The sequence below is a fragment of the Aegilops tauschii genome, chromosome 6 (genome assembly GCF_002575655.3).
Source record: "Aegilops tauschii subsp. strangulata cultivar AL8/78 chromosome 6, Aet v6.0, whole genome shotgun sequence".
NCBI lineage: Eukaryota > Viridiplantae > Streptophyta > Magnoliopsida > Poales > Poaceae > Aegilops > Aegilops tauschii.
The window spans coordinates 478,639,915-478,661,856 of NC_053040.3; the positions used below are offsets into that span (position 1 = coordinate 478,639,915).

At 41.7% G+C, this 21,942-nt stretch overlaps 1 protein-coding gene across 35 annotated transcripts; it reads right to left on the reverse strand.

Annotated features, from left to right (window-relative positions):
* Positions 1-1,869: 1,869 nt before the first annotated feature.
* On the reverse strand, positions 1,870-9,001 carry LOC109783172 (uncharacterized). 35 transcript variants are annotated; one of them, XM_073502598.1, is made up of 12 exons: positions 8,455-9,001; positions 8,191-8,353; positions 7,756-7,973; positions 6,739-7,180; positions 6,377-6,476; positions 5,246-6,033; positions 4,822-4,843; positions 4,621-4,727; positions 4,138-4,206; positions 2,987-3,247; positions 2,727-2,861; positions 1,870-2,415 (listed from the first exon to the last, which is right to left on the reverse strand). In XM_073502598.1, the coding sequence occupies exons 1-4, from the start codon at positions 8,521-8,523 to the stop codon at positions 6,983-6,985; spliced, it is 648 nt and encodes a 215-aa protein (XP_073358699.1). In that variant the 5' UTR covers positions 8,524-9,001; the 3' UTR covers positions 1,870-2,415; positions 2,727-2,861; positions 2,987-3,247; positions 4,138-4,206; positions 4,621-4,727; positions 4,822-4,843; positions 5,246-6,033; positions 6,377-6,476; positions 6,739-6,982. The 35 variants fall into 35 exon arrangements, with proteins under 35 accessions (XP_073358699.1, XP_073358704.1, XP_073358702.1 ...); XM_073502603.1 differs by having other exon boundaries at positions 2,987-3,156; positions 4,101-4,206; positions 5,246-5,656; positions 6,367-6,476; XM_073502601.1 differs by having other exon boundaries at positions 2,987-3,156; positions 4,101-4,206; positions 4,592-4,727; positions 5,246-5,656; positions 6,367-6,476.
* Between the last annotated feature and the right edge of the window lie 12,941 nt (positions 9,002-21,942).

A 21,942-nucleotide genomic window follows, 5' to 3' on the forward strand; every position in this document is an offset into this window, starting at 1 on the left:
CACGCAATGTTCAATCAAAACACAAATGCAAGTATCTTCTCTCTATTCCAACAAATGCCATGCACCCCATCTAGCCTCTCTTTTCTGTTGAACTTCTCCCTAGCCCTCTTTGTCCATACATCAACCATCCTCTCAATCTACTGCCCCTTGATTCTGCATGTGGCTTCTATGTCATTGTTTTGTTGTCTCGCTCTACTACGTATGTTAAAAATATGGCATATACAAGGCACCTCACCTTGGTAGAAATAGTAAGAAAATGCGGCATATGAACATGAAAACATTCTTTCCATCACAAGTTCATTCACAAACTAATAATGCTCTGTTTATCTCTAGGCTCTGCTTCCATCTCCACCTAAGATGCATCTCCATCACTTTATCTCACTAATACATATTTTCCTACGGACCTCAAATATACATACAAGAATCACACGACAAGGTTGCATCATTGTCATTCCATCTCTTCTTTCACTTTGGCTCTTTTTAGAGTCTCCACACAAATGGAACCAGGGGTGGAGGCAGCATTCTGCCACTCCCAAAGCTTGCTTCATATTGTAGCGACAGAATGTTGTGCAATGATACTACTGGAAACTTGTGTGCGGTCGCCGTGCGGCCCTAGGTGACCTGGTATGGACACTTATAGGATCAACTAAAGAGGAAGTAATTTGCAAATCTACATTTTTGAAACCAACCCCAGCCATGGCATAGGAATGTAAGGCGAAAACAACACAAGAACTATAATATTTTACTTGCATAGAAGCATCCTTATTGCTCCACTGCTAACATAGGACAATGAACGTGCATTGGTACAGGAAAAATACGAGAATTGCCTCAAGCACACTACAACAAGCGCTAAAGTTCGTCTCTCCACATCTCACCTTTTCATCGACCATTGTGATTCCCAAACAAGCTTAAGTTTTGAGATCGAATGGGAAATTCAAATTGAAGCACTTCCGAAGAGAAGCGAATGATATGATACAAGAGTTAGCTACGTTCTTGGATTTATTATAAAAAGCGTCATAATCGTGTCAATGAACCCCCCTCCCCCTTCACTTTTTCCATGTAATATCATAAATAATGTAATTATTATTGATAGTAGAAAGCCCGTGCGTTGCCACGGGCTTATGGATACATTTTTTGATGGTTGCACATATGAACATAATGCATGTCAAATGTCGCGTGTAATAAAATGATAGCCATAAGTTTTTTTTAATCCACATCGCTTGTGATGTAAGTTGATAAAAAATCTAATAGAAAGTTGTGTATATAGAGAGAGCAATGATCCAACTAATTATTTGCTACAAACTTATATCTACTTGATGGGTTTCATATATTTTCATAAAATGTGAGCAATGTTGTCTTTACCTTCGTTTGCATCGTACAATGTCAATCAAATCCCTATTTTAATGAGATATAGATTGTAGGCTACTTATACATCACTTGGATAGTATTTCCTCTAAAAATGTCTTGTTAGGGTATGTGACATTTATGTCACCGCATAACAGCTGCTCCTTTCTCCTCTTCTTGAAGGAAAAAGAAAGCAGACACTCCTCTCACTCGCACCGCATAGCCGATTCCTTCTCTCCCCACAAAGACAGCCAACAACGAGGTGTCTCTACATCTCATCTCCCATCTCTTCTCACAACCCCCCTTCCAACGTAGCTCCCCCTCACACAAGCTTTGTAATTTTGTTGTCGATTACATTAGGTTAAACTCGCTCCCTTCAATACTACAATCAAACTACAGTTCCTTTCTCTCTCTCACCACAATATAAAAAATCAAACAACAGTCTCTCTCCCTCTCAAGCTCTCTGTAGCTCTACATGTCTCTCTCTTCTCTCTTATCTCTTCTGCACAATGTTACAATCCACTCTGTCAAGAATTTGTCGCCTGTATTTGAAAGTTCACTGCCAACTTATCATATGTGGCCACATGTATATGTAGTTGCAAGCGTATGCAAAGGAAAGCTACATAATATCAATGAACAACCGCTGCAGCACCTGCATTTTAGTATTTCATAGAGCACCACAATCACTCTTTGGTGTTCAACCTACGTAGACTCAAGCTCATTAAGAAATCCTTTGTGGGTCTCTCACACACAAAGGAACTACACTACTTCCATGATCGCCCTGAGCTTGCAAGACCATCACTCAATCTTGTGTATCACCTTGAGCAGCATGCACAAGTGTCTCCTCTTCTTACAGGAAGCACTCATAGAGCGTCGTAACGGGGTTGGTTGGGTGGGGGGGAGCTTTTCACATCCCATCACATATCTCCCTAAGAAAGTTTGCAATTTCATTGTTTTTATATTGTAGGCCCAAAATCGTTTCGGCATGTTCCATCAGATATCTCCCTGATCACTTTGCAAATATTTGGTCACGAAGACATCTTCAGACCACTTGCATCGTCATAAAAAAATCTGCAAGAGGTAGAAGAAATTTTGCGTCAATATGTGATTGTCAAAACTGAAATACCGATATGTTGAATTCCTACACACAAGCATTCAACAGTTTTCTGTGGACAAATAGACCTTCCCAAACCAACCTACACCCTTTTGCACAACCCTATGAGCCTTAAGCCCTGATCAACCAATGACCAATCATGCACTTAATCAACCACATTATCAATGAGCGAAAGGGAGTGTACATTTGTCAGAACAAAGGGAAACCAAATCCAACAACACCCAAAAGAGTACAATTTTAGGGAAAAGAAGAGAAAACAATTCCATACCCGGTGGCCGTTCATGCCGACTACTTCAAGATCGTGTCCTTCTCCAGCAGCACATCAGCCACACTCGTGGCACCATGCTTCACCACTCACTGCAAGTGAGGTGCAGCGCCATCTACTACACATGATGTTTCGTTGCTGTCTCAGACCAACAAAACACACATGCGCGTGAATCAATCAGCAAGGATGGTGGTACAATGATTTTCTCATGTTAGCAAACAAAGACAGTTATAGTTTGCAGTAATAACTCAACACATGCTTACGAGGTATATATGTTGTCTACCATGCAAGGCCAGGAGCATCGCCTAAGCGGGAGGGTCGTTCGACGGCAATGAGTCACTATTGTAGCGCCCTGTACCTAGTTGCGCCTCCCTGCCGCTTCACATCTCTCCAGGAACATCATCGCCGCTACATCCAGCAATGAGAGGTTCTCCTGCATGGCGGCAGCGATGGGGACATGGCAATGATTGCACCCTCAGTGGAAAGTGACGTGAGCTAAGGTTAAGCACACTGGTATGGATTCCCTTGAAGAATGATTCGGCGAATAACCAATGAATCAATAAATATGCGGTGCTACTTTGATAATCTATTACTGTAGGCAAACAAATAATCGACCAAAAAAAGAGTGTTTCATCATTTACTGAAATGGTAATTTACTCAAATGCATTTTGATATGGTGTTTTGCAAGCATAGTTAGATGTTTTGAAAGTTCTTTTGACATCTTAGAGTAGTAGTTATTACTATACGGCTATACCATAAAGCACAACGTCACTTTGATTATTCCACAAACTGTATGAATCATAAGGCTAATTAACTTTGCATCAGAAGACAAAGTGGAAAATAAGAGCCTATTGGGCAACGACTGGACATCTTTTTTCAGTTGGAACCTTCACATGTTGGACAGGGTTTTTTACTCAATTGTAAGAAACTGATTAGCAGTGACATTTAATGACATAATGCAAATATCAACAATCTATGCACAATTGTTCCATGCAAGAACCATAGTGATGGACAACTTCAAATTTTCCATTAGCACATAATGCTGAAATTTAGGAGGGTTATCAGATTGTGCTAATCTTAGAACATGGATACACTATTTTGTGCTAATTCTGATTTTGATATTTAAATGAGAGACCACATATTTAATCCGCCTATGTTTCAGTAAATTAGTTGATGCAAAATCTTTTTTGCAGCTTTATGGAGTTCATAAAAATAGCCAATTACTATATAGCTCAAAAAGGCAAAGGCACCTTCTACAAAAAAAGAGAGGCAAATGTACAAGCAATAAGCTATTATTACTTCCTAATTATAATAAATAAATTCACAAAAAAACTACTAACAGACATTACAACTGCCAAACACATAGATGGTTACTACGTGTGTGAACTTTTGATTAGTGAAAAATGTAAGATACCATATCATCCACATGAATTCACATGAGTTGCAACAGGCCAGGTTGCTCCCCTTTAATAGTGAGCATGGTCTGTAGACAGAGAAGAAGATGTCAACAAACAAAGTAATACCAACATGCAGACCTGCTTAGGAAGACGCATTCACACGAGGGAACAAAAGAACGTCTTGAGAATAAAGAACTCGCATTGTTGAAGCAGATTTCAACCAACAATAGTGAAAAAACAGAACAGTTGTAGACACACAATTAATAACTGTTAAACTTGCACATTGTGTAGTAAATAGATGTTATGCTAAGTTTTGTAACTTCCTCTCATTTTATCAACATTACAATCTGACAATATATCTGACAGTACATATATGCTTATATACACAAGCTATGAGGCACAAAACTTCTTAGAAATAATGCAAACGCTATACTCAAAATAGTTGAAGCATGAGTAAAATCTGAGACCTACCTTTAAGGCTGATTTTGGCTCAAAATTACCTGTCTGGACATCACAGCCAGCTAGCCTCCAAAATACCACAATGATGATAAATCCACAATGCTTTGCCCCCTAGAGATAACATATATGTTCCCATGTTGTACACACGCTGAAATGCAAAATGTATTGGGTTGAATCAGTAGCGTCAACAGCAACAAGAAGTTGTTCCTTTCAATTTCCTTACTTCTTCCATCACTACTCACCCTCCCACTCCTGTTCTGAATCCTGCACAAATGGCACACAAGATCAGCCCAAGATGTTCATGCCACCGATCCCATGCCTTTCAACTAAATTGCGCTAGCTCTAGCATGACCACTTCTGCTTTTTCTAAAAGCACCCCACAGATACCTGATCGCACTTTCACAAAGTATAAATTAACAAGACCAGATCATGAATTAATGTATAATGAAAAATTCTTTTGAGTGAGTTTCCCGTGGGCATCTGGTGGTGCTCGAAGGCCATGCACCCAAGGACACGACCATCCTGATGGGCAACTTAAACGCGGCAAGCACCAAGCCAAGGTCCAAAACAATCTTGTCCTTCACATGTGGCACATATAAGCCCCACGAATCCTCACAGTGAGATACTGAGATGTAGGAGGCACCTAGTTGAAGAAGCTGATCTTACCTTGCACCTCACATGGTGGTGGCCGTTGAATTGTTCTACACCCAGTGCCGCACGCACACGCCCCATCACCAACCTGATTTCTTTCCTCATGTTCGTGTTCCCATGTAGGATGTGAAAAGCATGATGCCCGCCTTCCTCTCCCTGCTCCTCGTCGTCTCAGGCATGAGGCCCGCCTTCATCTCCCTATCTCATCATTTCAGGCATGAGGCCCACCGTCCTCTCCTTCCTTGTTCTTGAGGCAGGTGGCAGTCCCTTCGATGCAAAGTGATGGAACTTGATCTTGTCTTCGCCATGCTTTTAGGGGATCGGAATCCCATCAGACTTCTAACAACGATCCTCTTTGAAAAGAAATATGTTAATAGATATTGGAACAAAGCTTTGACAACATGAGGTTTGTTATCCTGCACCAATCTTTGAAATGAATAAATGTTAACAATTATACGAACACCGGAAGATGAACAACACTACTGGTCTCTCCATCACATACATCGATAAATTCTAGTCTCTAACAATCTAGAATAGCTGCGCTCTATGGTACACGATAATTAACAGTTTAACACTACTCAATAAACATAAAACTTGGTAGTGATTATGAATGTACGAAAGAATGACTCTTTGCCAAATAGTGAAGATGAGAGAAGTAACACAAGACAGTGAAACTTGCACAGTAATACTTCACCATGGTTTTGACTACCCCTGAATATCAGGTGAATCATGTCTCCAATCGTTTTCAATCTAGACAGAGTGGACTTTGTCTTAACACCCGCTTTAGCTTCACAACGAAATTCCTGAATATGTAGGAATAAAACAACAAAGCTCAGTACTTTGCAAAAACCATGAAAATCTATAGAAAGTCCATTGTGTTCAACTGAAAAATAACACATCAGTATAGAAAGAACTATATGTTTGATAATAACTAATCCAAAAGAAACCCGAGTGCATTCAATTGGAAAAAAGAATGAAATAGAAAAACTATTAACTTCTTTGATTAGTAGAGAAGCACTATAGAAAAACTATTGACTATCAATATTTAAATAAGCTTTTTGGATATTTGAGACATGATATTCAGTACAGAGAGGTGGACATGGCTGAGGTGATGACGCAGGTGGCTTTCGTCTCACCGTTTCTTACATAACTCAGTAGTGAAGCATTATCATCAGTCCAGAGAGGCGGACATGGCCAAGTCAAGGTCGTGTCTGTCTCACTGTCACGGGCTCACGGTCGTCCCCAACTACAAGAACAACAAACAACACATCAATTCACATTACTACTTTGCTTGTCAAATTACTGGGTCCTGATATTTTCAGTTAGCAGTTCAGTGGATAGGCTGCCAAGGTCTACTCAATCTAAAGTTTACCAACATTAGAGGAAATGCATATAACAAAGGAAAGGAGAAGGCATTGGCATCACAAACAAATATGTGCTAATACAACAAATAATATGAGCTAAAACTGATAAAACAGAGTAAAGGAGTAGGCATTTGCATCACGAACCTTCTCTGATACAGAACGTTGTGTGATGTAGAAGTTGACGTCGAAGTCAGCTCCCCCCAAGCCACCAGCAGCGCCAGGGCCCGCTGCAGCCCGATCTCGGGCATCCGAAGCGCATCTCGCCACAGCGCCTACGCCTCCCGTGCACCTCCTCCTTCTTGCTCGCCCCACCAGGGAGGACGCCACATGCGCGCCGCCGTCACCGTGTGACCCAGCCGCCAGCCAGCCTCCGGCAAGCATCGCCGCGTCAGTGAGCCCCTCCCCGGTCCCTTCCTCTTGCCCTCCCATATCCTCCTCTGATTCCTAGCCGCACCTTTGATGCAGGACGCGGCCGCCACTGTACCTCCGATGTGCGCGAGCGCCTCAAACCGCCCCTGTCCAGATCGTCGTCGGCCCTATGTAGCCCGACTGGGGATCGCCACCAGCCCCGCCCATGTCGACCGATCTGCGTCACAGAGTGGAGGGACGCCGTTAGCAGGAGGAAGGGGAAAAGAATGGCGTGAAGCTGCAGTTAGGGGAGGAGGGGAGATCAGCGGCGGCGGCGGCGGCTAGGGTTATCGGGAAGGAGACCTGCGTCTTCGTAGGTTATTCGTTGTGACGAGCATGGGACTGAAAATAGGTGTGAGGCAAAAATAAACCAATGGAAGTGGCGGTGGTGGTGGGAGGCTGAACGAAGAAAAACCGGACGACAAAAAACCAGACGAAAGTGGTGGGACTATTCAACCAACTCATCCATTAGGAGTAGAGATTAGGCTTCAAACCATGAAAAACACTAAATCTGGAAGGGCCACAATGTATACTGTATTCCACTAATGCATGAAAAACACAATGCTCTTCTTTTTTTATCTTTACCGGATGTATTCAAAACCATATATAAAAAAATCGGCAGCACAAGGAATAATTTTTGTATTTTCTTCTTAAAGCATGACAATTGGCCTAGCTAGTCTGGGATATGTGTGCTACATCAAATGTATTGTCTTAATATTTTGTTGTACAAGAGCATTGGGCAGACAAACTTACATGTGCTGCATATCCAAGCACAACTGCTGACCACTGAAGCTCCTTGTGGCTGTAAGTCCGCTGCTTTGTCCTGGGCTTTCCAATTTGCCAACCAAAAAATGTCAAGGGTCCAACGCTGCTTACATGTGCTTTGTCCTTGATAACGCTGAGCAAATGTGTTCCATTTCCATTCTCTTGCGTAAGTGCCCCATTCTCTTCCGAAGGTATTCGACACTCTCCTGAAAATGTGGTGTAATATGGCTACAGGAAGCAGGAAGTTCTACAAGGATCGATTGAAGTTGTACATCATGTGGTGTAATTTGCCAACCAAAAAAGAATCATATGACAAAATGATTGTTATTGCTTATATGGGCCTATGGGGCACACACGCTAAAATCATGCACATTATATCAGACACTGTTGCTCAGGGGAGGCACATGGATACTGAATTCTCACCATTGGTACGGGAATGGTGGTTTTGTGCAACCGGCAGGTCACGGAAGACCCTGACAGGGTACAGGGCGGCGACCTGGGCTACCATGGACTGCTGCCTCGTCGTGAGCAGCCTCTGCAGATCCCCAAGCCGCGCCCTCTCCACGGATAATCCCTCCTTGGCATCCTGCAATCGGCAGATGATATTGGACCAAACGCAGGCAGCCACAATAGCCAAAGCATTCCAGTCTCGCGTTGAGAGGAAGAAACGGGCGGGCAGGGAGGTACCTGCACTTGCCGGTGCGCGGCGGCGAGGGCCCTGGAGAGCGGCAGCACCCGCTCGATCTGCGCCTGCATCTGCTCCTTGCGGCGCTCGACGCCCTCGGCGGCCCTCCGCCTGGCGACGAGGAGCTCTTCCGCGCGCGCCCGCCGCCGCTCGAGCCGCCGCCTCAGCTCGTCCAGCGCCGCGCCCTGCCGCACCGACTCCCTCCTCACCTGCTCGAGCGCGGCCTCGAGGCGGCGCGCCAGGTGTGCCCGTTCCTCCGGCGATGTAGAGGAGGGTGGAGGTGGCTGAGCGGGTGATAGTGGAGGCGGGGGGCGGCGGCGGCGGAGCGGGGAGATTGGGGCGGCGCTGCATCGCTAGACGAGGGAGATAGGGCGGCCGCATCGGGTGGATCGAGAGACGGATGGTGGCGTATGTTTTTTTTTTTTTTGGTTTTGCACAGGGTGGTGGGAGGTGGGCGAAAAATAACCGAAGAAAAAAACCGGACGAAAATGGTGGGACAAAAATAAACCCGTAACGGAGACTACCAACTGAGACATTAGGAGTAGAGATTGGAAAGGGAAGAAATAGAAGCGGATACCCTATATGCTTCTAGTACTATAAGAAGATAATTTGGTCCCCTGAAAAAAGATAATTTGGTTTATGGAATACAATGCTTAAACACTGGTTTGGTTATTTGGACGAAAGACTAGAAGACATGGTACCGGCTCGGTTGGAGAGTGCTCTGCAAGTTCGTAAGATGTACTACCTTTTTTTAACAGCTCTGCACATAGGAGCTCCTATGCGACGCATTCTGCGACAAAGGCATGCCCCATCGCACAGGAGCTCCTATGTGACGCCCATTTGCGGTGCGCTGCAAATGCATTGGTAAAAAATCAAAAAAGTTCATTCGCGGTAGCTGGGATTAAAACGCACGCCTGCCTGCTCAAGCACGCTTGCTGCTACCACAACGACCGAAGAGGTCTGGTGGCAGATATGCATCGCAAGTATTAAAAAGTATAATGGGGATTTGTAACTTCCTTACCTGAGGATTTTAGCATTAGATCCGAACTACGTGATCGCCGTTGGATGCGCTCGCTACGCACGCCGCCAGTTTCCTTTTTTTTGGCAATTTTCTTTTATTACGGTAACTATTTAGTCTGCGCATATAATTATATTTCCTTTTTCTATTTAATTTCTCAGTTTTCTTTTTCCCAACCGTTTCCTTTTTCTCGACCAGGCAGTTTCCTTTTTTTCCGGCAATTTTCTTATACTCCCTCCGTATCAAAATACTTGTAGTTGGGGGCGACCGTTTCCTTTTTTTCGACCACTAATTTCTCAATCGCGCATATGTTTACTTTTCCCTAGCTGGGATTCGAACCTTCTACCTATAACTAAGCTCACAACCCAATAGAAAAAGGAAAAAAAAATCTCACAATCCAATAACCACCTGAGCGCGAACCAACCTGTGGTTGAGATGGTTAGGTGGATAGTGGTATCCCCAACCCACCAGGGTTCAAAGCCTGGTGCTCGCATTATTTCTGTATTTATTTTAGAATTTCCGGCGATGCGCTTTCAGTGGGAGAAGACGTTCCCATCGACGACGATGCGCCTACGATGACTTCGTAAATCTCAAGATGATATGCCGGCTCAGTCTCTCGGATGTGCTCATAGGGGTAGGGTGTGCGTGTGTGCGTTCATAGGGGTGAGTATATGCACGTGTATATGAGCGCCTGTGTCTATACTGATGCTAAAAAAATAACCACCTGAGCTATCACGATTTTGTGCTTAAATTTTGTTTAGTTTCGTTTTTGTACCTTCTGATCTTTGGCCAGAAAAGAAAAAAAATCTCACCTTTGTGAATGGTGCGTATTCGAACCTGAATTTTCTAAGCTTATGTGTACATTTTATATGAACACTATCCTTTTTAATACAAGAAAAACTAAAAAATATTACTAGTATCGAGAAAGCTAATTTTCAAACCACGTCGTTTTGTAACACATATGAACGATGTCAGATATGTATTTGATGGCCACTGTTTGTCTTATGTGGAACGTGCAGACGAGGGGGGGGGGGGGGCAGACTGGAATTTGTTGAAGACAAAACCCTGATAATTTACGCGCACAACGGAACTGATAGCCTGTCTATGACCACCTCGATAACTTTCTACCTAAAAGAGAGGGGGTTGTTGAAAACATACCAACCGATAACTTCTGTGTAACAACAAGATAATTTGCGCACACGGAGCTGCTAACCTACGTACAAACACCGCGATAACTTTTGATTTAGAGGGAAAAGAGTTGTTGAAAACATACCCCGGTAACTTCTGTGTTAAATAGCACGGTAATACACACACAACAGGGCTGGTAGCTCACACACAAATATCGTCGACCTGATAACTTGCATATAAACACCACGGGGACTTTCACTCGGGGAAAAGTTGTTGAAAAATACCTTGGTAACTTCCGCGTTAAATAGCACGGTAATACACACACAACAAGGCTGGTAACTCACGCACAAACATCGCGGTAACTTCTTGACCCGAGAGAAAAAGATTTTGAAAGACATACCACGATGACTTCCACGAAAATAACATGGTAATATACGCACAACAGAGCTGATAACTTACTCAGTCATAGTGTGATAATTTTTTGACCCGGAGGTAAGTTGTTGACAAACACCCTTAGTAACTCATGTGTAAGTAAGACCGTAATATACGCACAACATAGTTAAAAATATTCCCCGATAACTTCTGTGCAAATAACACGCTGATGTATGCACCGTAGAGTTGATAACTCACATACGAACACCATGTTTACTTTTTGAACCGGGTGAAAAGTTGTGGGATCCATGCCCCGACGACTTCTACCTAAATAGCATGGTATTGTACACACATCGGGCATGGTAACTTACTGACAAACACCAAACTTTGACATGGAGAAAAAATAGTTGTTGAAACCATACCACCGGTAACTTCTGCCTAAATAACATGGTAATATACACAACGTGGATGTGGTTACTTATGGACAAATAGCGCGGTAACTTTGACCCAGAGAGAAAAACAGTTGTTGAAACCATACCCCTGGTAACTTCTGTGAAAATAACATGGTAATATATATATATGCATCGTAGACCTGATAACTTAGGTACAAACACCGTGATAACTTGTTAACCCAGGGGAAAAAGTTGTTGAAAGTTGAAACATATGCCCCGGTAACTTCTATGTAAATAACATGGTAATATACTAATCATTGACCCGACTTATGCATAACCACCATGGTAACTTTTGACCGGGGCAAAAAAAGTTCAAAACACATATAGTAAATTCTGTATAAATAGCATGGTAACATACACATACATTACTAGGGAAAAGCCTAGTAGTAGCGCGGATTTAATGCCTACTAGTAGCCCGGGGCCCCGCGCTACTAGTAAGGCGCTACAGCTATTTCTTAGCAGTAGCGCGTGTAACACACGCTACTGCTAAGACATATAGTCGTAGCATGTATTATTTCCAGCGCTACTGCTAATCTAACTATTAGTAGCGTGCTTCCTGTCCAGTGCTACTAGTATTCTGTTTTCCAATTTTTTAGTGTATTTATACGCCATTAAACAAATTTTGATACAGTACCAATTAAGAGGCTGTTATATCATTATGCCCATGATGAATTAATATATCATTGTGAGGAAGAAACATGGATTAGATTCATTTGGATGAATCAAAAGTTGAATTAGGACGACGATCCTACTAATTCAACTTTTGGTCGCTTTTGATACATCCACATGAATCTAACCCGCTTTCCTTCCACCAATGATATAATAACTAATCATGATCATAATAACAAATCATCATGATAATCATGATCAACATCATCATCATATTAATATAAAAACTCTTGCATCATATCGTCACCAACAACACTAGCTAATAATCATCATAGTCATTACCACCAACACTATTTAAACATCATAGTCATAGTGTAGCTATCTAATCAGCACCAACACTAGCTAATAATCATCATCATAGTCATTACCACCAACACTAGCTATTTAATCATCATAGTCATAGTGTAGCACATCATCATCTTCAAACTCATTCTAGCTAGCTAATCACTCATGCTGCTCTCTCTCAGGTAAAACAGCATAAAACATTTGTAGCACTCCTGCTTCATCATATTGGAGAATGCAGATGAACATGTCTCCTAATTGTGGGTTGCGCTTCTGATTGCTGCCCCTAGTACTTCTCTGTTGTGATCCTTCACAATTTTGCTCTAGTCTTTGACTATTAAGACTTGCTGGCTTTGAGAAATCATGAATGCACTCATGTGAGATGCAGGATATCTTGGCCGTAAGCTAACCATTGTCATGCGACCTTTAGGCTCGATCCAACAAGGCATAACATTCATCGGGAGTCCCAGTTGAAGAACATCGTAGTAACATACTTAGCAAAGAAGTTCAGCTTAAAAAATAATGTATGAAAAAGATGCACTGAGGACAAATAGTAAAAATCTTACCATTTTTCCTAAATAGATGTGACCGTAGTTCAATAGCACACTAGTGGTCGCACATATTGAGTACTAATATTTCGAAGTCCAGAAAAATAACCTCTCTTGACAGTATCAAGATCCTCAAGCCATGAAACATAATGACTTATCTCCTCGCAATTTAGTTCAGCCTCGGGACAGTAGCAGGTATTGTCTACCAAGCGCTGGACATGTTTGCTTGAATGGAAATAAGTTGTCAATAGAAATTAGTTGTTAACTATTTTTAAATAAACAATATAAATTACTTAATAAATATGATTGAGAAACTCACATAATGGTAGAACTGGAGGCGTCTGCACATCGACCCAGATGTCGATATTACCTTCAATTTCATCTTCCGGACAAATATCAAAGGTGATAAGCATATTAGGCTCAAATGCATAGCCCTTTTATAGTGCTTTCCAATTTTTGCATTCAAAATAGGAGTAGGTGTCTGCATTGTATAATTTTACGTCAAAAGTATAACCATGCTCGGTCCTCAAGTGAACTCTCTTTACCTCCATACTGTCCATAGTACTGAAACCAATCTTATCCAAGACATAAATTCTTGCATGGCAGGGGATACGCTAGTAGAATTGTAAAAAATAAAAATTATAAGTTGAAGCAAAAGAAGCAGAAGTCATGCTTAATTACGAAAAATGACTTGTCGTTGTGACTTACTGTATCCACTTCGGATGTCTCATCCAGTATGATGCTGAAGCGCCTACCACCAACTAGGTGAGGCCTTTCGTCGTCAGACATTTCCTATGTTCATAGTTGAAACATTGAAAATCGATTGAAGGCAACTACCAGGAAACTCAACACACAGATCAACTCGTTCCATATATCGAGCAATGATATAGAAAAAATGCCCTATGTTTTGTCGAAATATCATTGAATTCCCGTTCTAGAAAATCACAAGCACTCGATATGTCCTACATTGTAGCACAAGTCATGCTAAAATTCATGAAAAAATTCGGCATGACCTTTGCTAAAGACAAGACATATCGAGCGCCTGAAATTTGCCGGAACGGGAATGAATCAACATTCCAGCAAAACATAGGCCACTCGGAGGTACATTGCAAACAAGAACACCAAGACACCCTCTATATTCAGAATGCATCATCATCGACATCAATGACATGGCGACTAGCACTAGCATTTTCATCATCGACATTTACAACACATTATCATCTATATCAACAACATGCGGATTTGGCTATTCTCACCTATAGGTCTTAAGGGGTCGGCGATGGGGACGACTGCGGGGATGAGGCAGGGGCAAATACTTGATTTCTGCATAAACAAAATATATTCTATCAACATGTATCTGAGTAGTCTTTAATCACTTATGTTATGAAGCATAACTAAATTTGGCAATATAGGTCTCTCTCTCTCTAAACTAGTTGTATTAAGCACTTACTAAATAAACTAGTTGTATTAACTACTTACTAAATAAACTAGTTCTATTAAGCACTTACTATAAATATACTAGTTCTATTAAGAACTTATTAAAAATAAACTAATTATTAACCACTTACTAAATAAACTATTTGTATTAAACACTTGCTAAAAATTCTAGTACCTTAGTTCTGCCCTAAATTTTCTTACTTCTATTTTATTCAAAACACCTAAAATAGTCTACATTTAAATTACCTACATTCTACAAGAACAGAGACAAGGGAGGGAGGGAGGAGGGAGGGAGGAGGGGGAGGAAGGAGGGAGGAGGCGGGAAGGAGGGAGGTAGGAGGAGCTACCTCGGTGGCGGTGACAGCGGGGGGAGGGGTGACGGCGGCGGGATGGAGGAGGGGGATGTAGGAGGGAGCTAGGGAGGGAGGGGGCGGCGGCGGCAGCAGCTGGCGGCAATGCGGCGGTGGCGGACGACGGGGTGCGGGGGAGAGTGAGTGGAGTGGAGAGGGGAGAGTGAGGGGCGGCCGGGCCGGGGGGAGAAGATAGGATGGCTTTAGCAGTAGTGCTCTTTAGGGCAAAGCGCTACTGCTAAGCTCAATAGCAGTAGCGTGTTTACTAAACAGTCGCTACTGCTAAAACTAGTTTGGCGGCAAGGTCGTGGCAATTATAGTAGTAGCGTTGTTTCCTACTAACGCGCTACTGCTATGTGTATATCAGTAGCGCGTTTTGTTGACGCACGCTACTGCTACCTTATTTTAAACCGTGTTGCTGGTAAGATTCTGCGTATAAGGTTTTCCCTAGTAGTGATAACAGAGCTGATAACTCACGCACAAACACCACGGTAACTTTGACCCGAAGGGGTTGTTTAAAACCACACCCCTAATAACTTTCGTGTAAATAGCTTGGTACTATACGCATTGTATACATGATAACTCACCAAGAAACACTATGGTACTCCCTCCGGTCCTTTTTACTCTGCCCATTGGATTTGCCGAAAGTCAAACTTTGCTAAGTTTGACAAAATTTATATTAGAAATTATTAGCATCTATAATATCTAATAAATATAATATGAAAATATATTCCAAGATGAATATAATGATATTGGTGTTGTTATGTGCATGTCTATAAATTTTTATATAAACTTGGTCAAAGTTGGATGAGATTGACTTCAGACAAACCTAATATGCAGAGTAAAAAGGACCGGAGGGAGTAACTTGGACCAGGCATAATAAGAAGGTTAGAGAAACCAGTTTTATTTCGGACAATATCTGTGTAAACAACATGGTAACATATGTAGCACATGCGTGATAACTTACATAGCCCAGCCGTGGTAACTTTTGATCCCAAAAAACTCGTCGGAACATATGAACATGGGTTCTAGTTTCGACTCGTTATGATGGATTTTTTACGTGAAAACAATTTTTCGATCGGACTGACGGTTTGAGCTACAAAATATTTTGAAGTTTTGAAATAGGGGATCTAGGATGACATCAAATTTTTGTCTGCTAGATCATTTCCACATCGGGAGAAAGTTGGAGGACCATTTTTATGCCCCGGTAATTTATATATAAACAAGATGTTAACTTAGTTATCACAGACGTGATAACTTACTCAGCCTGGGGCTGGTAACTTTTGACTCAAAAAAAAGTCATCGAAACATATCAACATGGAATCTAGTTCTGAAGATCTCGTCGCGACGAATCTTTTATGTGAAAACGGTTTTTCGATCTAAGCGACGGTTAGAGCTACAAAATATTTTGAATTTTTGAATTCAGTGGAATCTTTGTTACATCAGCATGTTTGTCCTACATGCATGCATGCAACAATTAGGAGGGAAGTAATAATATTGTGTTTAGTTTTGTCTAAAAAAAGGAAAATAGGACAAGATTAACCACTCGATCGATCGCTCGGTTTGGTCGTTTGCGCACTTGGCCTCGCGAAGTACTGCGGGTTTGATCGTTCGGATCAATCCTAGAGATACAAATGCTTCGAACATATCACTGTCCAAAACTAATAGCCGTAGCCAATGCTCTCATTAGATGGGCCAAGCCCAAACTTTGCGCTTGCTCGGCTGCTGAATCGGAAGCTAACACTATTTGAAAAGAATCCCGAACAATATTGCAAAATTTGAGTTATTTTCTGAACTAACGAACAATTTTCTGGAATGGCGAACACAATTTGCAATTTCCAAACTTTTTTCATAAACATGAACACTTTTCAAATTTGTGAATAAAATTCAAATGGGAACGCTTTTTAAAATTGTGAACATATTTTTAATTTGTAGAACAAATTTTAAAAAGGAGATCAATTTCGAAAATACTAAACAAATTTGAAACGTGATTTTTTTTAAACGTGAACAAAAATTTGAAAACAAGGAAAAAATCAGATTTGTAAACAATTTTTAAAAACGGGGACATATTTTGAAGTCCCGGTGATTATTTGAAAAGTTCTGAAAATTTTGAACAAAAATATGCCAAACATTTTTTTAAAAACAAGAACAATTTTCTAAATGCCCGAATTTATTTTTTGAAAATGCAAACATTATTTCAATTTATGAATACTTTTTTAAAAACATGACCATTTTTAATAAAAAATGAAAAAAATCTAGAAGGACGAATTTTTTTAAATTTTCTGAACAATTTTCGGAACATGATTTTTTTAAATAAAATAAAAAATATACTTGAAAAGTAAAAAATAAAAAATAAACGGTAAAGGAAAAGAAAAGAAAAAGAAAGAAAAAAAGAAATAAAGAAAAAGGAAAAAAAGAAAAAGAAAAACCAAGAAGAAACAAGAAAATCGGTAAAATAAAAAATAACCGGTTCAAGGAACCTTCTAGAAGATTCCTAAAACAAGAAAAACCCGGCTAGGAAACTCTGGTAGGTTCCCAAAACCGAAAAACGCTGCAACACACAATGGGCCAACCCAGGTCACTGCTCGATTGCCAGCTCTGTGTGTTGCGTCGACGGTTCGACACAACAAGCGGCAAACAGGGAGTTTATTTTAACTTTTTTAGGGGTAAAGCCACATTTTATTGATCAAAGTCCATAGAAAGTGGGATACAGACTGGATCGTGCGGCTGGCCAAGCCATACATGGCACCCCTGAGCTAGAGTAAGAGCAAACTTAGCTAATCTATGAGCTTCAAAGTTAATAGCAGGACTCTCAAAAGTATAGATACAAGAAAAAGGAGCTGATCTAGACTTGATTTCATTGATAATCGTTTCGTAAGCACCTTGGTTGCCCTTCAAAATGTCACTCACCACTTGCTTACAGTCTTAAGCTATTATGAAGTTGTGGATTTGGAGGTCTTCCGCCTATGAAATTACCTCACAACAAGCTATGGCCTCCAAAGTTGCAGGATCACACACACCTCAAACAACGAGTGCAGAACTTAGCAGATAATTATCATGGTTGTTCGAACTCCCGCATCCACGTGTATCTTAGCGAAGTTCTCTGGGGGAGCCTTTGGACGAAGGGTAACTCCTGCACCCACATTGGTCGCCGTGTGGTGCGGTGGCCTCCTCTCCCGAACTGCATCTAGATCAGCGATAAACCTCGTTATGAAAGATTGTTCTGTATGCGGGGTTTGAAAGATGTAAGTGCATCTAGTGCCCCTTAGTGATTTTGGTGTATTGAAGACTTATAGGTTAAGGGACTAATGCGTTTATGAGTGTACACAGGTCTATAAGTCTATGAGGAGTTTGATATTTACAGAGAAAGTCGACCCCTAAAAATGAAGTTCTTCGACTGAAGACTTTGGATTTCTGAAGAATTTCTTAAGACTTTGAAAGTGAAGAAATTGGGGGGCCCTGAAGACTTGGTATTCATTTGAGGAACATGAAGCGTGAAGACTTTTGTTTTCGTAGTTTCATTTTCTCTTTCTTGAGTCATAGGAAACACCGTACTGTTAAAGGGGGTCGAGGAAATACTGAGGAAAAATTTCCATGTGATGCTCAACTCAAAATCCTACACCTACCAATTCCTTCGAGTGAAGCCATTGAGTCATAGGAAACACCGTACTGTTAAAGGGGGTCGAGGAATTTGTTCTGACTGAGGAGTTAGGAATTCGCCAGTGCGAATTGCCTACACAGTGAGGAACATGATAGCCCTGAGGAATTTGAACCTCAAATTTCCGACAGTTGTTGTTCTATGCGCCAGCTGTCCCAAAATATCTACCCACCTAACGGTCATATCATTGAAGGGCATTTATGTCTTATCATGCGGGCTGCTCCCTAGGCTATAAATAGCCACCCCTACAACCACTAGCTGGTTGGCTGCTCCAAGAGAAACTGACACTTTTCATTTGAGAGCATCCCATCCTCCGAGGACTTTGAGCGAAAATCATCAAGTGAGGAAAACCCAAACCCAAACACCTACAAACCCAAAGTGATTGAGCATCACTGAACAGATTGATCCTGCGTGGATCCGACGCTTGTTACCTTTGAAGACTGTGCTTCTTCCAGACGGTTAGGCGTCATGGTCTAGAGCATCCAAGAGGAAATTGTGGATCACCGAGTGACCGAGTTTGTGATGGTTCGGAAGTCACCTGAGGACTTACCACGAGTGATTGGACGAGGTCTGTGTGACCTTAGTTCAAGGAGAATACGGTGAGGACTAGGTGTCCTGGACTGTGTGTTCAGGACTGGGTGTGCGGGACTGTGTGTCTTCAGGTTTAAATACCTAGCCGCTCCAACCAGACGTACAACTGAGACAGCAGTTGGAACTGGTCTACCAAATCATTGTCTTCACCAAGCCAACTGGTTCTATTTCCTCAACTCTTTCATTTCCTCATTCCTGTGTTGTGCAATTGTTCATATCTGTGTTTGAAGACTTTGACTGAAGACTTTCTCAATTTCCTCAGTCTGTTTGTCTTCATCCTGTGTTATCATGTGTTTACGCTTTCTGTACTCTGTGCTTGTTTTCATTTCATCATGATGACTATGCTTGTGTTCTGCTATGCATACTTTTGAGTACTTATTCCGCTGCAAGTAGTTCTTCGCTAAGGAATTTCCTCACCCACAAATTCCTCAGTGAAGAATTCATAAAAATCGCCTATTCACCCCCCCTCTAGTCGATATAACGCACTTTCAAAAGATCGCCTCATGGATAGCTTTCCGTCTTGATGACCAAATCACCCATCAGGTTACTACCATGCAAACAAACTGCTCATGTGATAGCGACTCTCGGAGGGTGAAAACCCGTTCTTCGCGCTTGGTTCTGTGGTCACCACCAGATTGCATCTGAGGTCCTCATCAACAAGTGCCCATGTACATCGTGAGATTGTGCACTCGAGGAGAGAGTGCCGCCAAGAATCCGGCGCACCATACAGTCCGCAGGAGCACATGGGAGACATAGGATGATGTGCCCTGACATCCTCTGTTGGGAGGGAGTGTTTAGATAGTCTCCGAAATCAGACACCAGTCCAGATGAACGTCCGGACTTGTTCCCCAATTCAAAATCCGGCCTTGAGCCAATCCAGACGCATACCAGTCCGGATCCGAGCCCTGCACGATCGAAGCCGGACACGGCTCAACCACCCATTAAGGATAGTTGATGACCCACAAGTATAGGGGATCTATCGTAGTCCTTCTGATAAGTAAGAGTGTCAAACCCAATGAGGAGCGGAAGGAAATGACAAGTGGTTTTTAGCAAGGTATTCTCTGCAAGCACTGAAATTATCGGTAACAAATAGTTTGGTGATAAGATAATTCGTAACGGGTAACAAGTAACAAGTGTAAATAAAGTGCAGCAAGCTGGCCCAATCCTTTTTGTAGCAAAGGACAAGCCTGGACAAACTCTTATATAAAGCAAAGTGCTCCCAAGGACACATGGGAATTGTTGTCAAGTTAGTTTTCATCATGCTCATATGATTCGCGTTCGTTACTTTGATAATTTGATATGTGGGTGGACCGATGCTTAGGTGTTTTCCTTACTTGGACAAGCCTCCCACTTATGATTAACTCCTCTCGCAAGCATCCGCAACTACGAAAGAAGTATTAAGGTAAACCTAACCATAGCATGAAACATATGGATCCAAATCAGCCCCTTACGAAGCAACGCATAAACTAGGGTTTAAACTTCTGTCACTCTAGCAACCCATCATCTACTTATTACTTACCAATGCCGTCCCCTAGGCACAAACCATGGTGAAGTGCCATGTAGTCGACATTCACATAACACCACTAGAGGAAAGAAAACATACATCTCATCAAAATATTGAACGAATACCAAATTCACATGATTACTTATAACAAGACTTCTCTCATGTCCTCTTTTTTTGGCCTCTTTTTTTTAGTTCGGAGTCTCATCCCGACTTGTGGGGGAATCACAGTCTCCATCATCCTTTCCTCACTTGGGACAATGCTCTAGAAAATGATGATCATCACACTTTTATTTACTTACAACTCAACAATTACAACTCAATAGTTAGAACAAAATATGACTCTATGTGAATGCTTCCGGCGGTGTACCGGGATATGCAATGAATCAAGAGTGACATGTATGAAAGAATTATGACCGGTGGCTTTGCCACAAATACGATGTCAACTACATGATCATGCGAAGCAATATGACAATGATGGAGCGTGTCATAGTAAACGAAACTGTGGAAAGTTGCATGGCAATATATCTCGGAATGGCTATGGAAATGCCATGATAGGTAGGTATGATGGCTGTTTTGAGGAAGGTATATGGTGGGTGTATGATACCGGCGAAAACTGCGCGGTATTAGAGAGGCTAGCAATGGTGGAAGAAAGAAAAGTGTGTATAATCCATGGACTCAACATTAGTCATAAAGAACTCATATACTTATTGCAAAAATCTACAAGTTATCAAAGCAAAGTATTGCACGCATGCTCCTAGGGGGATAGATTGGTAGGAAAAGACCATCGCTCGTCCCCGACCGCCACTCATAAGGAAGACAATCAATAAATAAATCATGCTCCGACTTCATCACATAACGGTTCACCATACGTGCATGCTACGGGAATCACAAACTTTAACACAAGTATTTCTCAAATTCACAACTACTCAACTAGCATGACTCTAATATCACCATCTCCATATCTCAAAACAATTATCGAGCATCTAACTTCTCATAGTATTCAACACACTCATAAGAATTTTTTTTACTAATCTTGAATGCCTATCATAATTAAAGCAAATTACCATGCTGTTTTGTAGGACTCTCAAAATAATCTAAGTGAAGCATGAGAGAACAATAGTTTCTATAAAACAAATCCACCACCGTGCTCTAAAAGATATAAGTGAAGCACTAGAGCAAAAACTATATAACTCAAAAGATACAAGTGAAGCACATAGAGTATTCTAACAATTTCTGAATCATGTGTGTCTCTCTTAAAAGGTGTGTACAGCAAGGATGATTGTGGCAAACTAACAAACAAAGACTCAAATAATACAAGACGCTCCAAGCAAAACACATATCATGTGGTGAATAAAAATATAGCTCCAAGTAAAGTTACCGATGGAAGTAGACGAAAGAGGGGATGCCTTCCGGGGCATCCCCAAGCTTTGGCTTTTAGGTGTCCTTAGATTATCTTGGGGTGCCATGGGAATCCCCAAGCT

Coding starts and splice junctions, on each gene's coding strand:
- LOC109783172 (XM_073502604.1), bottom strand. CDS start 8,523: ATGCAGGCGCAGATCGAGCGGGTGCTGCCGCTCTCCAGGGCCCTCGCC. Junction 8,354..8,454: donor CCGCGCACCGGCAAGTGCAG/GTACCTCCCTGC, acceptor TGCCGATTGCAG/GATGCCAAGGAGGGATTATC. Junction 7,181..7,755: donor TGCTTGGATATGCAGCACAT/GTAAGTTTGTCT, acceptor TCTGTGACGCAG/ATCGGTCGACATGGGCGGGG.